This window comes from Carettochelys insculpta, chromosome 2, assembly GCF_033958435.1.
Source record: "Carettochelys insculpta isolate YL-2023 chromosome 2, ASM3395843v1, whole genome shotgun sequence".
NCBI classification, from domain to species: Eukaryota; Metazoa; Chordata; order Testudines; family Carettochelyidae; genus Carettochelys; species Carettochelys insculpta.
The window spans coordinates 242,881,778-242,894,055 of record NC_134138.1 but is presented as its reverse complement, the minus strand read 5'-3'; the positions used below and the strand labels follow the sequence as shown (position 1 = coordinate 242,894,055).

The 12,278-nt window shown below is 40.8% G+C and overlaps 1 protein-coding gene across 3 annotated transcripts in view; it reads right to left on the bottom strand.

The window, feature by feature from the left end:
- PLXDC2 (plexin domain containing 2) overlaps window positions 1–12,278 on the bottom strand; it is a 429,645-nt gene that overhangs the window by 3,846 nt on the left and 413,521 nt on the right. Inside the window, exon 14 of one of the 3 annotated variants that reach the window (XM_074984847.1) lies at window positions 8,486–8,907. The exons of the other annotated variants lie outside the window; for them this stretch is intronic. Within the exon in view, the coding sequence (XP_074840948.1) occupies window positions 8,863–8,907 (45 nt within the window). The 3' untranslated portion in view covers window positions 8,486–8,862. Of the gene's footprint in view, window positions 1–8,485; window positions 8,908–12,278 lie in introns of those variants that run through there. 3 annotated transcript variants of the gene reach the window in all.

Sequence of the window (12,278 nt, the reverse complement as noted above, 5' to 3'; positions counted from 1 at the left end):
ATCTTGATCCAGAAGGGCTCAGTTTATTGCATCTAGTGTATATGCAATAAATTAACCACTGAGCACTCTCCCATAGACTCTGGTACGCCGCTATAATGAGAAGCATAGGAAAAGTCAATGGGAGAACATCAGCTGCCGACTTAACACAGTGAAGATACTGCGATAAGTAGATCTAACACATCAACTTCAGTTCCATTATTTATGGAGCTGAAGTTGCGTAACTTTGATCAACAGTCTGCAGTAGTGTAGACTAAGCCTAAGAGACTGCCAAAAAAGATGTTTGAACTTCTAAAGACTCTTGCCCACTTTAGGAATGGGGAAGAGGGATGCTGTTGAAGTGAAAGCCGCACTTAATATTCGTATTTCAGAAGCTTTAACTGTTTATCTTTCTTTTTTGGTACCTTTAATAAAAGATTAAAAAGAGTTTTAATGATGTGTTTGCCATGATATTAAGCAGGCTCAGGTTCTGTATCCAGATCCTTCTTTAAAAAAAATTGATATTGAGCCATTTCAGCATCATGTTACCAGCTTTGGCTCTTTGGCCCATATATCATATATAAGTTCTATCAAAACAGATATTTCTGTGTCATATAATTCCAGACAGCCAAAGTCTGTCACTCTTATCTGGGTTTCCAAGAAACTAAAATTCCAACTTGTACAACTATATTCAGCCTGAGTGATTTTCCAGTGCAGCAGTTTCAAAAATTTTAATGATCACAATGTATTTTGTACAATTAGGGCTTGATCCAGCTCCTGCAAAATGTTTTTCCATTGACTTCATTGAAAAGGGCAGCTAAGAACCAGCCAAGAAAAGTGAATAAATTTCAGTGGTAGGAGAAATGATTCATGCATATTTATCATGCCTTCTGGGAGGAAAGACATTGCTAAGTCCTACATTTTTAAATGTAACTAGGGATCACAGGGCTCAATTTTAGGTGCACAAGCTGATGTGTGTGAAAGGATGCTGATTTTCAGAAGTTTTGCTCAGTTCTTTCTGAAAGCAGCCAATTCACAGTGTCTCAAGCATCTACAGTCATTAGTCACATCTGAACATTTTGAACTAAGTAAATATATTATTATGTATTGTTTCTCATTCAGAGCTACTACATTATAATAGTAGTCAGCTTTTGGGAATTGCTGAATTGTATAGGAAGATTCCAGTAACACTTTGGCTGTTTCTACACATGCCACTTTCTTCCCCTTGCCTCATTAGCATAAGGTCACCTGATTTGGAGTCCGAAAGACGTTCTTCTGGACTCCAAAACTCCATTTTGAAGCATGACCCCGCGGGGTCTTCCGGAAAGAAGTCCTTCTTCTGGAGGCCTCTTCTTCCTGAAAATTTGTGGGAAGAAGGGGCCTCCGGAAGAAGGGCTTCCTTCCGGAAGAGCCCCTGGGGCCGCGCTTCTAAACGACATTTTGGAGTCCGGAAGAACAAATAATGTGACTTTATGCTAATGAGGTGCAAGGAATTTGCATCGGTGCCTCATTAGCATATTTAGTCGAAAGTGGCATGTGTAGAAATTTAAGGAAAGTGGAAGAATGTGTGAAGAAAGTTAGTTACATTTTTATATTTTCATTTTAAGACCAAGACAATAACCAATATATCTTATAGATTAAAAGGCTTTTTCTCAGATTCATGCTTTATTGTGAGGAAAACTCTGTTCTGACCACAAGTTCCTTTTACTTTCCCTGTTCTGAAATAAATTCCTCTAACTGCCTCCCTTTGGTGGAGCATAACTAGGCTTCTTGCTGTTTAGTATATTGGCTGGTAGAGAGAATCTGTGCTAAGAACCACTGAACACCAACTTCTGTTACATTGTAGTGGGATTAGGGAGGTCAGTTTAGAGCAGGATTAGCTAAAGAAGTTCTTAGGGACTGCTGAATTCCAATCTTGATAAGATGGTAACGGTGAGGACATTGGATGGTAGGGCACAAAGAAAAGCTTACATAGGGATCACTCTCATGCAGATAAACTACAAAAGCTGCTGCTTTCTTCCCACCCCATTTTAGGGGTAGGTGTGCTTTTGAGGTGTGCAGTGGGAAATTTTGGTTGACAGTTAATTCAAAACCCCTGGCATACCTTTAGTGTAACACCTTGCAATATTAAAGTAGGAATACATCGTGCTGTCTTTCTGAATTGACATGTTTTCCTAAAAAGGAAACATAGCCCATTCCAATGTTTTTAAACTTTCTACCTATATTTGATTCAGATTATTTTAAAAATTGGGAAAGGACACTTAGGCAACACTTGGCAAAAACTTCAAAATGGCCTTGCTAATGGCCAAATCAGAGAATACTAATGAGTTGCTAAAATGAATATTCAATGCCTTATTAGCATGCCGACTCATTAGCATGCTGCCAACCACGGCACTTTAAAAGTGCTGCGTTTTGCTCGCATGCAACTCGGCTACACGGGGTCCCTTTCGAAAGGACCCCACAGACTTTGAAATCCCCTCATTCCTATCAGCTGAAAAGGACCCCTGTGTAGGTGAGCCCCACATGAGTGAAACATGGCACGTTAGAGGTGCCATGGCCGGCGGCATGTTAATGAGGCACTGAACATTCATTTCAGTGGCTCATTAGTATTCTCCGATTTGGCCATTAGCATGGCCATTTCTAAGTTTTGGCCAAGTGTGGCCACAGATTCAGAGTATGTCTACACAGCAAAGTTATTTCAAAATAACAGCCATTATTTCAAAATAACTTTGCTAGGGTCTACACAATGCAACCGCTGTTTTGAAATAGTTTATGCCTTATTTCAAAATTGGTAAACCTCATTGTGGGTGCGTCTACATTTGCATTCCGCTTTCAAAAGAGGTATGCAAATGAGATGAATTGAAATTGCAAATTCAGCACAAATTTGCATATTGGCACCTCATTTGCATATTCTAATTTCAAAAGAGCATCTTTCGAAAGAAGAAAGCCCGTGTAGACGCTCCTCTTTGAAAAGTAAACCCCATCTTTGAAAGAATCCTTCTTTCCATTAAATATTTAATGGGAAAGTAAACTCCATTAATATTCATAACTATTTAATGGAAAAAAGGATTCTTTCGAAGATGGGGTTTACTTTCAAAAGAGGAGCATCTACACTGGCTTTCTCCTTTTTAAAGAAGCTCTTTTGAAATTAAAATATGCAAATGAGGTATCAATATGCAAATTTATGCTTGATTTGCATTTTTAATTTACCTCATTTGCATAGCTCTTTTGAAAGAGGAGTGCAAGTGTAGACTCCCTGTATGAGGAATAGCAGCTATTTTGAAATAAGCATTTTGAAATAGGGGCTGTGTAGACAGGGAATAGGGGCTGTTTTGAACTAAGCCATAGTGCACCCAATGGCTCTGTTTCAAAATAGGTTCTACTGGGTGTGGATGCCCTATTTCCAAATAGCTGAGCGCTATTTCAAAATGCATTTTGTGTATAGTTGTACTGTTTTAGAACAAGATATTCCAGAATACCCCTTCCAGAATAGCTTATTCAGGAATAACGCTGTTGTGTAGACATAGCCTTAGTTTATTGCTAACAAGCAGGGGTCATATTCTATTCTCAGATACAGTGGTGTAAATGCAGATTAATTTGATTAAACCTTATGAAATTATTCCAGATTTACATCAGTGCAAGTAAAAACAGAAATTGACCTGATCTGTTTCTAAGTCAAGGGTGAGCAATAAAAGAGCACAGGCCTGCCGGGATTAGTCCCTGGTGAGTCGCGGCTGCTATGTTTACCTGCACTTTGTGGGCCAGTATTTGAAAATGAAAAACTGTGGGAAAATAATTAAAAACATAGTATCAAAAGACACTGTTAAGGATGACCAAGTTTTTCATGTATTGAGGTGTTTCACAATTTTATTTGAAAACCTAAGTTAGTTTGTGATTCTTTTTTTTACAGCCAATGCAAAGCTGGTTCTATCATTCTTAGCTTTGTAGTCCACGAGTGAGATACTTTTGTAACTGGCCTTTCCTTTTGACAAGACACTGATTCACCTGACTTTGTTACTGACCCAGATAAAACTGTGGAGATATCACAGCTTTAATTGAAAAAAATATATATCATAATTAGCATCATGGGATTTGAAGCTCCCCAGGCTAGCACAACAGCCCAGGAAGATAGTAATGAATTTTCTGTATTTTCTCTCTTTCAACTAGAACAACAAAGAACAAACAACTGGGGTGGCACAGCGGGGGAGATAATTAGATGGATTCATTTGTTCTTGTCCTCTCCTGCTCTCAGGTAGAAAACATGTTTCTTCCTTTAGAATTTGAAACCTTTGAGCTTATATTCCAAACTGCTGTGCTGTATATAGGTCTAAGACTCTCACTTGCTGTCATTGTATTACAAGCATATTGCAACTAAATTCACTGAGATTATTCTCAAAAGTGAGTCTTCTAGAAATGGGTTCCAAGTTTATCTTCCTAAGCAAAGCTTCTAGAGGAAAATACCCACAGTCTTGCAAGCCCCAGAAGGCCATGGAGACATTGTGGGTTGAAGAATGACCTAACATATATGGGGAAAGAAGCTGGCTTCCTGTGGAAAGTCATCAAGTTAGAAAAAGAAATAGTTCCAAAGCTGGATAGTTCATGAAATGACATTTCCAAATTCAAATTTGCTGTGATGGACCATGCATTCACTGCACCACTGCCAGAGACCACGCAGTCTGCTCATGTTCCTATTGCCCTTAGCCTGCAATAAATATCTTTATATAGACCCTGGAGCACTGAAAGTATGAGTTTTCCATCTCATTTTTAAGAGCACAGGTGAGGTATTTCCCATTCCAAGTACTATAAAGTGGAAATTTGGGGCTTCTTTCCTTCGTTGTACTTGTAACTGAAGGTCTGTGCGCTCATCTCAGTGGGTGGCATATTCCCCTCACCACCTTTTCATTTGGGCAAATCTTAGCCTCAGGACACCTCTGTTATTCCTGGCTGGGCATCAGAATGGCATTATCAGCCACAAAGAAGTATGCCATACCAACAAGTTTGTCCCCACAGAATTCTTTCTCATCTGGTGGAATTTCAGTCAACCACAGAAAGACCCACTCCCACATTAGGAGCTGGGCTGCTTAGTTCAGCAGATGCAGGACACTCAGGGAAGCTGCTTCCTGAGAGATAGAGCTGCTAATAAGTTGAAAGCCCCAATGAGTTTGGCAGCTGAGGGCATTCAGAACATAACAAAATGGAGCATTCTAGTAAACAACACTACCTCTGGGGAAAGAAAAGGAACACGGCTCTTTGTTTTCAACCTCAAGATTCATTCTGAACTGACCAGACACCTTTTAAAAAGGTGTGATGGATTTTCAGTTCCCAGCAAGTCTTCCCATCTATAATTATCCACAGAACCACTGATGCCATAACTATAAAATAATGTGGTACATAGCTTTGAGCTGAACAGACAATGGCAATTCAGTTTAGAAGTTTTGCAGAAATTTATAAATGACTGTGCTTCTTTACAGTCTGGAATTCAATCTGCATTTCTAATAAAGTTTATCCTGAAAGCAAAGGAAACAATTTCTGGGTTTGAGTAAAGAAACTGCTACAACATAAATGGAAGATGTTTTAGAGGGTTTAACAAGAAGAAAACTGAATGTGAGAGGGAGGGAAAACTCTGCTGCACATATGCCACAGGAATATAAAGATTAGATGATAAGTGATGCAGGAGAAGATCGATTACAGAAAGACTGAACAGATGTGCTCACTGGCTTATAATCATTTTCAGATAGAGTGCAAGCACTATAATATGGGAGTACTGGCGTTTAATGACTGCTTTTCCCGGCCTCCTGAAGGAACTGAGAAACATAACTTTATCCCTTAAAAAGATCCATATAATGGCTATACAGGCTCAGTCAGTGGCATGGTATGTTTCACCTGTGACAAGAATTCATTTATAATAATTATAATGGTGCACATTAAGCACTGTGTTTCATTGATAGTTTGATTCATTTTTTAATATTTTTCTAACATTTCCTTTCATGTGTCTGCAAAATAAGTTTGCATTGTCTGTGGGTGAGAGTAGTTGGATGACATGCACCATCCACTGCAACCATGTATGGAGGACAAAATGAGTACCATCCTATGCAGGGAGACCTGTGATTTTGTCAGATACAGTGTCAAGGGAAATCTCTAAACAGTCATAAACAATGAGAAGTCCTGTGGCACCTTATAGACTAATGGAGGTTTTGGAGAATAAGGTTTCGTGAGCAAAGATCCACTTTGTCAGATGCATGTAACATGCATCTTTATGCATCTGATGAAGTGGGTCTTTGCCCACAAAAACATATGCTCCAAAAAATCTGTCAGTCTACAAGATGCCACAGGACTTCTTGTTGTTTTTGCGCATACAGACTAACACGGCTACCTCTCTGATATTTACAACAGTCATGTCTCTTTCTGTTTCCTCCACTGAGAATGTAGCCATGTAACTAAAATATAATATTCCAGTCCTGGCAAGGGGTTTGCTTATGTAAGTAACAGATGGTGTAGAACTCTGATTTGCAATCACAAGTAGTTCTCTACTTTGCAGTGATAGTGTTTTGGTATGAGTGAAGGGTGTACGTGTTAAAAGTTTGAAGGATGTTTTTAGGCTCAGATGTACCAGAAGTGGGGAGCCGGGATCAGAGAGGCACCAGGAGGTCCTGTCATGATGAGAGCAGAGTGATGACCCTGAAATTAGAAGCAAGCACTTTCAACCTGCAAAAATGACAAATCTTATCAAAACCAGGGTGTGGCAAAAGCCAGAAAAATCATCAGTAAACGGATGTTTAACAGTAATGAAAACAAGCTCCAAATATACATATGTCGCAAAGTGTCTGATTACAATGTGATGCAGCAACATTCATAGACTTGAATGAAAAGGGGTTCTTAGAAAAGATGGGGTGCCTTGCCATGAAACATTGGGTTGTACTTCCAGCTTTACACGACTGACAGAACCTGGCTCCTCCCCCTTTCATGTACAACTTAACTAGCTACTAGGTTGGTTCAAGCCACTGAATAGTAAGTTTAACGTTGCTGGCATGACTCTGTGTGTGTGTGTGTGTGTGTGTGAATGAATACACTTTTTACTTTGAATTTTCAATAAACATGGTATGTTGCTTTTTCCCTTAAAAAGATCTGCGCATTTTTATAAGCAAAACAAGAAGCCTGTAAACTACTAGCAAAGTTTGCTTCTTATTTTAATAATATCCCACTAGCATCACATCCCAAAGTGTCTGCTGTGCAGTTTCATGCCTAGCCAGTTATCAGCTTCATCCTGTGGTCTCCCCTTGATGCATGGGGATCTGAGTCTGATCCCACTGCTATCTGACATGTGTATAACTCATTTTAGTGTTACTCTGATTTGTATCAGTGTAAGAGCCTGACCATGCAGATCTCAAAGGTCTTCTCAGAAGGATGCAGCACACTCAGCTGCCATTCAAATCCATAGGAGTTGAGGGTACTGAGCATCTCTAAGAAGCAAGTTTCTAACGCAACCCCCTCCATCCCTAGAGTGCCGTTCTATATCTGCCATTCTTTTTAAAGTAAAGAGTCTGTCTACACTGTTTCTGGCATATATTATGTCTACATCAATTTACTGAAGTCCAGTCTATGGCACATACCCTTATCCACCTCAGTGGATAAGATTGATAAAGATGTCTAACATCAAGTGAAAAATTATTAAGTGCTCATGGGCTTTTTGACTGGACTTCAGTCTTTTTGTTAACTGCAAGCATTTATGTCTCACAGGGGGAGATATTTACATACAGATTCCACACAACTCTCAAGATTGGGTCTTAAAGTTTTAAAACAATAGTACAGGTTGAATCTCCCAGGTCCAGCATTCTTAGAAGCATCTCTGAGCCAGGGAATTTGCTGGACCAGGTGAGGTCAATGCCTGCCTCTCTGCTGATACTCAAGGGGCCTGACCACTGTCTGTGAGGCTCCACTCCTGGTCTTCAGCCAACGGGTTCTCCTTCTGCTGCTCTATCTCTTCCCCTGAGTGCATGCACTCCATCCCTGCTCCTACTCCTCCCTCCTTGAGTTTATATGATGCAAATTATCTGTTTGTAGCACTATGGATGCTCTGGGAGAGCAGTGGGAAGAACTGTTAAGTCTGGGGCTGCCTGTGTATGGGGGGTGGAGTGGAGGCAAAGAGGGGAGTTTGGTGCCAGGTTTTTCCCTCTTAGTGCTCCACCCGCAGAGCATCAGTGACGACACTGACAATGGCAGAACAGGGATGTTGCTGGATGATGGAATCCCAGATTACAGAGGAACAAATACTGCATCTCCAATATACCTTATTTCCAAGTAACTAGGTGACATGAGTTGCCTGGTACCAGAAGAATTGGATGTATAATAGAAATTATTTAAAGGTACAGACTCACCCAAACTGTATAATTCAAAAGGATCTTATGGAGATACTGATGAAAATATCTAATTCATTTCTTTCTTTCACTCAACACATATCCCTCAGCAAAGCATGCGTCCCTGATTTAAAATGCTACTCTTCATTTTTAAAAGAAAAAGTTTCTTTAACTTTAAGGACCTGCAGGTAGGATCATCTAAGCAGCTAGCTGCTGAACGACAAAAGACTAGACACCTTTCCTTATCCCTTTGGCTTTTATTTTCAGTGATAATTATTTATTTTACAGCTTTTCCATCTTGTATGATCTGGGTCTCCCATGCTGGGTTGCTGGTGCCTGCTGAGCTGAATAAGCTCTTGAAGAAATAGCTTTACTATCAGTGCAGTGCAATAACAATGAGATAATAGCACTATTCAAAATGCCAGGACAATGCAGAATTTCCAAAGCACAGAAAAATTATACTTGTTCTTTTTTCTTTTAACCATTAGTTTCAGGATGTGGAACTCATCCATCAGTACAGAGAAGAATCAGATCAGGGACAGCGCTCATGCTGCAGGGGTGCCTGGCCATTTCCTGACTAAAATAAAAATAAATTATGAGCAAAATCCTTAACTGATGTAAATTAACGTAGCTTTTGTACTTCAGTTTATACCAGCTGAGAATCTGGCCTTCCAGTTCACTTTCTCCTATTTATTTTGCATTAATTTTAAAGAGATATGCAGCATCTGTGAAATCCCTGAATTAAGCTAAAAACAGTGTATGAAAACCATTCACCTATCACTCTGCAATATTATCTGCTATGTAGTACTATATACAGAGATATAAAATGCTAATCCTCAGAAGGAGACCATCAAGACCCAGAAACCTGAAAGTCATCAGGAAAAACACTGCATAATAGTTGTTCAATTATTTTATTATTTCTTTTTCAGTTGCCTCCATTCAAACAGCCAATGCAGGTGGGGTGGGGCAGAGAGAACCAAATTCATAGATGAGCCCAGCTGAGTCCATTGGGACTCAAAGTAGAAATAGTGATGCTGGCCACTAGATGCTAATTCATGCCAGGGTCCCCAGGTCTCAGATGAACACTGACAAATACATGGCTGCAACCAATCTGGCTCACTTGAGGGCTAAAATAGGTAGTAGAATTATAAGAAAGTCCTCAACGTGTATTAGATACTTGTAATTTGCTGAACATGTTAATCTTTTCATAGCATCAGCATTTGTAGTCTAAGCCGCCATGACTGTAAATCACCAGACAGGAAAGAGACATCAACTAGAGTAAAGGGTCAGTCTCAAACAGAAGATGTTACATCCTGCCTGGCAAGGAAGGTCCATTAACTCCAGGTGGATTATAGGAGAACACTGAAGAGGACCAAATACTTCGTTGGTCTGTTCTTCTCCCATCCTAATCAAAATAAATTATGAAAGTAGATTCTTCCCACTAGCTGAGATTCTGTGTGAATAAAATAAAATAAAATAAAATAAAATAAAATAAAAACAAACACCAAGAGAAAGGAGCTGTATTTTCATGATGCTTGGATTCTGCCATGCATGGTTTTCTAGTGTGGCAGGGCCAGGCCAGAAGGCTCTTTCTGCGGGGAGCAAAGCAGCCCAAAGAGGGAGAAAAGGCCTGCTAACTAGAAGCAGAAGGCAGAAGAGTAATCAACAGCAGCTCAGAGGGAGCTGGCTTTGGCAGACTGGGGCCAGCTAACTCCACTGCTGGCTTAATGAAGGCCTTTAAAAACCCTCCACAGTCGCAATGGTGAGAGAGGACAGAGTGGGAGGGCTAAAGAAGAAGCTTAGGAGAAACAGAGCAAGAGAGCAAAAATTGAGAACAAGGCAGACCAGCTTCAGGTCAGGACTGCAGAGGAGGGAGTCGCTGGAGCAGTGGCTGGGCTTCCTGCCCTGAAGACCCACTGCAAGCACCAGCCCCTAGGGAAAAAGGACCGAGAGACTGGAGAGACTGAATTGAACAGTTCTGGTGTTCACCTTTCAGGGAGAGGGAAGACCCTATTTGGATACAGAGTGACTAACCTAGTGAGGAGGGCTTTAAACTAAGTTAGATGGGGACAGAGGAGCAAAGCCCATGGGTGAGTGGAGAACATGGAGACAACCTGAGAGGTGGGTCAGAAATGGGAGGGAGCACAGGCTATAATGGCAGTGTAAAAGGAGGGTCAGGGCAAAACTGGAGGGCAAGATCAAATCAGTATATTAGGTGCCTGTATACAAATGCAAGAAGCATGAGTAATAAGCAGGAAGAACTGGAAGTGCTAACAAATAAATACAACTATGACACTGCTGGCATCACAGAAACTTGGTGGGATAATACACATGATTGGAATGTTGGTATGGAAGGGTACAGCTTGCTCAGGAAGGATAGACGGGGAAAAAGGGAGGAGGTGTTGCATTATATATTAAAAAAGTACACACTTGGACTGAGGGTCCGTGTCTACACTAGCCCCAAACTTCGAAATGGCCATGCCAATGGTCATTTCGAAGTTTACTAATGAAACACTGAAATGCATATTCAACGCTTCGTTAGCATGCGGGTGGCCGCGGCACTTCGAAATTGACACGGCTCGCCACCGCGTGTCTCGTCCCGACGGAGCTCCTTTTCGACAGGACCCTGCCTACTTTTCAGTCCCCTTATTCCTATGAGCAGATGGGAATAAGGGGACTTTGAAGGAGGCAGGGTCCTTTCGAAAAGGAGCCCCGTCGGGATGAGCTGCGCAGTGGCGAGCCACGTCAAATTCGAAGTGCCGCAGCCGCCCGCATGCTAATGAAGTGCTGAATATGCATTTCATTGTTTCATTTGTAAACTTCGAAATGGCCATTTGCATGGCCATTTCGAAGTTTGGGGCTAGTGTAGACGTAGCCAGGTAGAGATGGACATAGGAAACGTATGTGTTGAGAGTCTCTGGGTTAGGCTAAAATGGGTAAAATACAAGGGTTATGTCCTGCTAAGGGTCGACTACAGGCCACCTACCCAGGTGGAAGAGGCCTTTTTTTAAACAACTAACAAAATCATCCAGGGCTGAGCATTTATTTGGTAGTGATGGGGGACTTCAACTATCCAGATATATGTTGGGAAACTAACACAGAAGGGCACAGACTATCCAATAAGTTCTTGGACTTCATTGGAGACAACTTTTTATTTCAGAAAGTTGAAAAAGCTACCGGGGGGAAGCTGTTGTAGATTTGATTTTAACAAATAGGGAGGAACTGATTGAGAACTGGAAAGTGGAAGGCAGCTTGGGTGAAAGTGATCATGAAATCATAGAGTTCACAGTTTTAAGGAAGGGTAGAAGGGCGAACAGCAAAATACAAACAATGGATTTCAGGAAGGTGGATTTTGGTAAACTCAGAGAGCTGGTAGGTAAGGTCCCATGGAAAGCAAGATTGCAGGGATAAACAACTGAAGAGAATTGGCAGTTTTTCAAAGAGACATTATCAAGGGCCTAAAAGCAAGCTATTCAGCTGCCTAGGAAAGACAGAAACTATGGCAAAAGACTGCCTTAGCTTAACCAGGAGATCCTGCATGATCTCAAAATACAAAGGAATCACAAAATGGAAACTAGGACAAATTACAAAGGATGAATATAGGCAAAGAACACAGGAATGCAGGAGCAAGATTAGAAAGGCAAGTGCACAAAATGAGCTCAAACTAGCTACACACATGAAGGGAAGCAAGAAGACTTTTATAAATATATTAGAAACAAGAGAAAGATCAAGGGCAGGGTAGGCCCATTGCTCAGTGAGGAGGGAGAAACAGTAAGAGGAAACTTGGAAATGGCAGAGATGCTTAATGACTTCCTTGTTTCGGTCTTCACTGAGAAGTCTGAAGACGGAATGCCTAACATAGTCAATGCTGGTTGGAAAAGGGTAGATTGATAAGATAAAATAAAAAAAAGAACAAGTTAAAAATCACTTAGAAAAGTTAGATGTCTG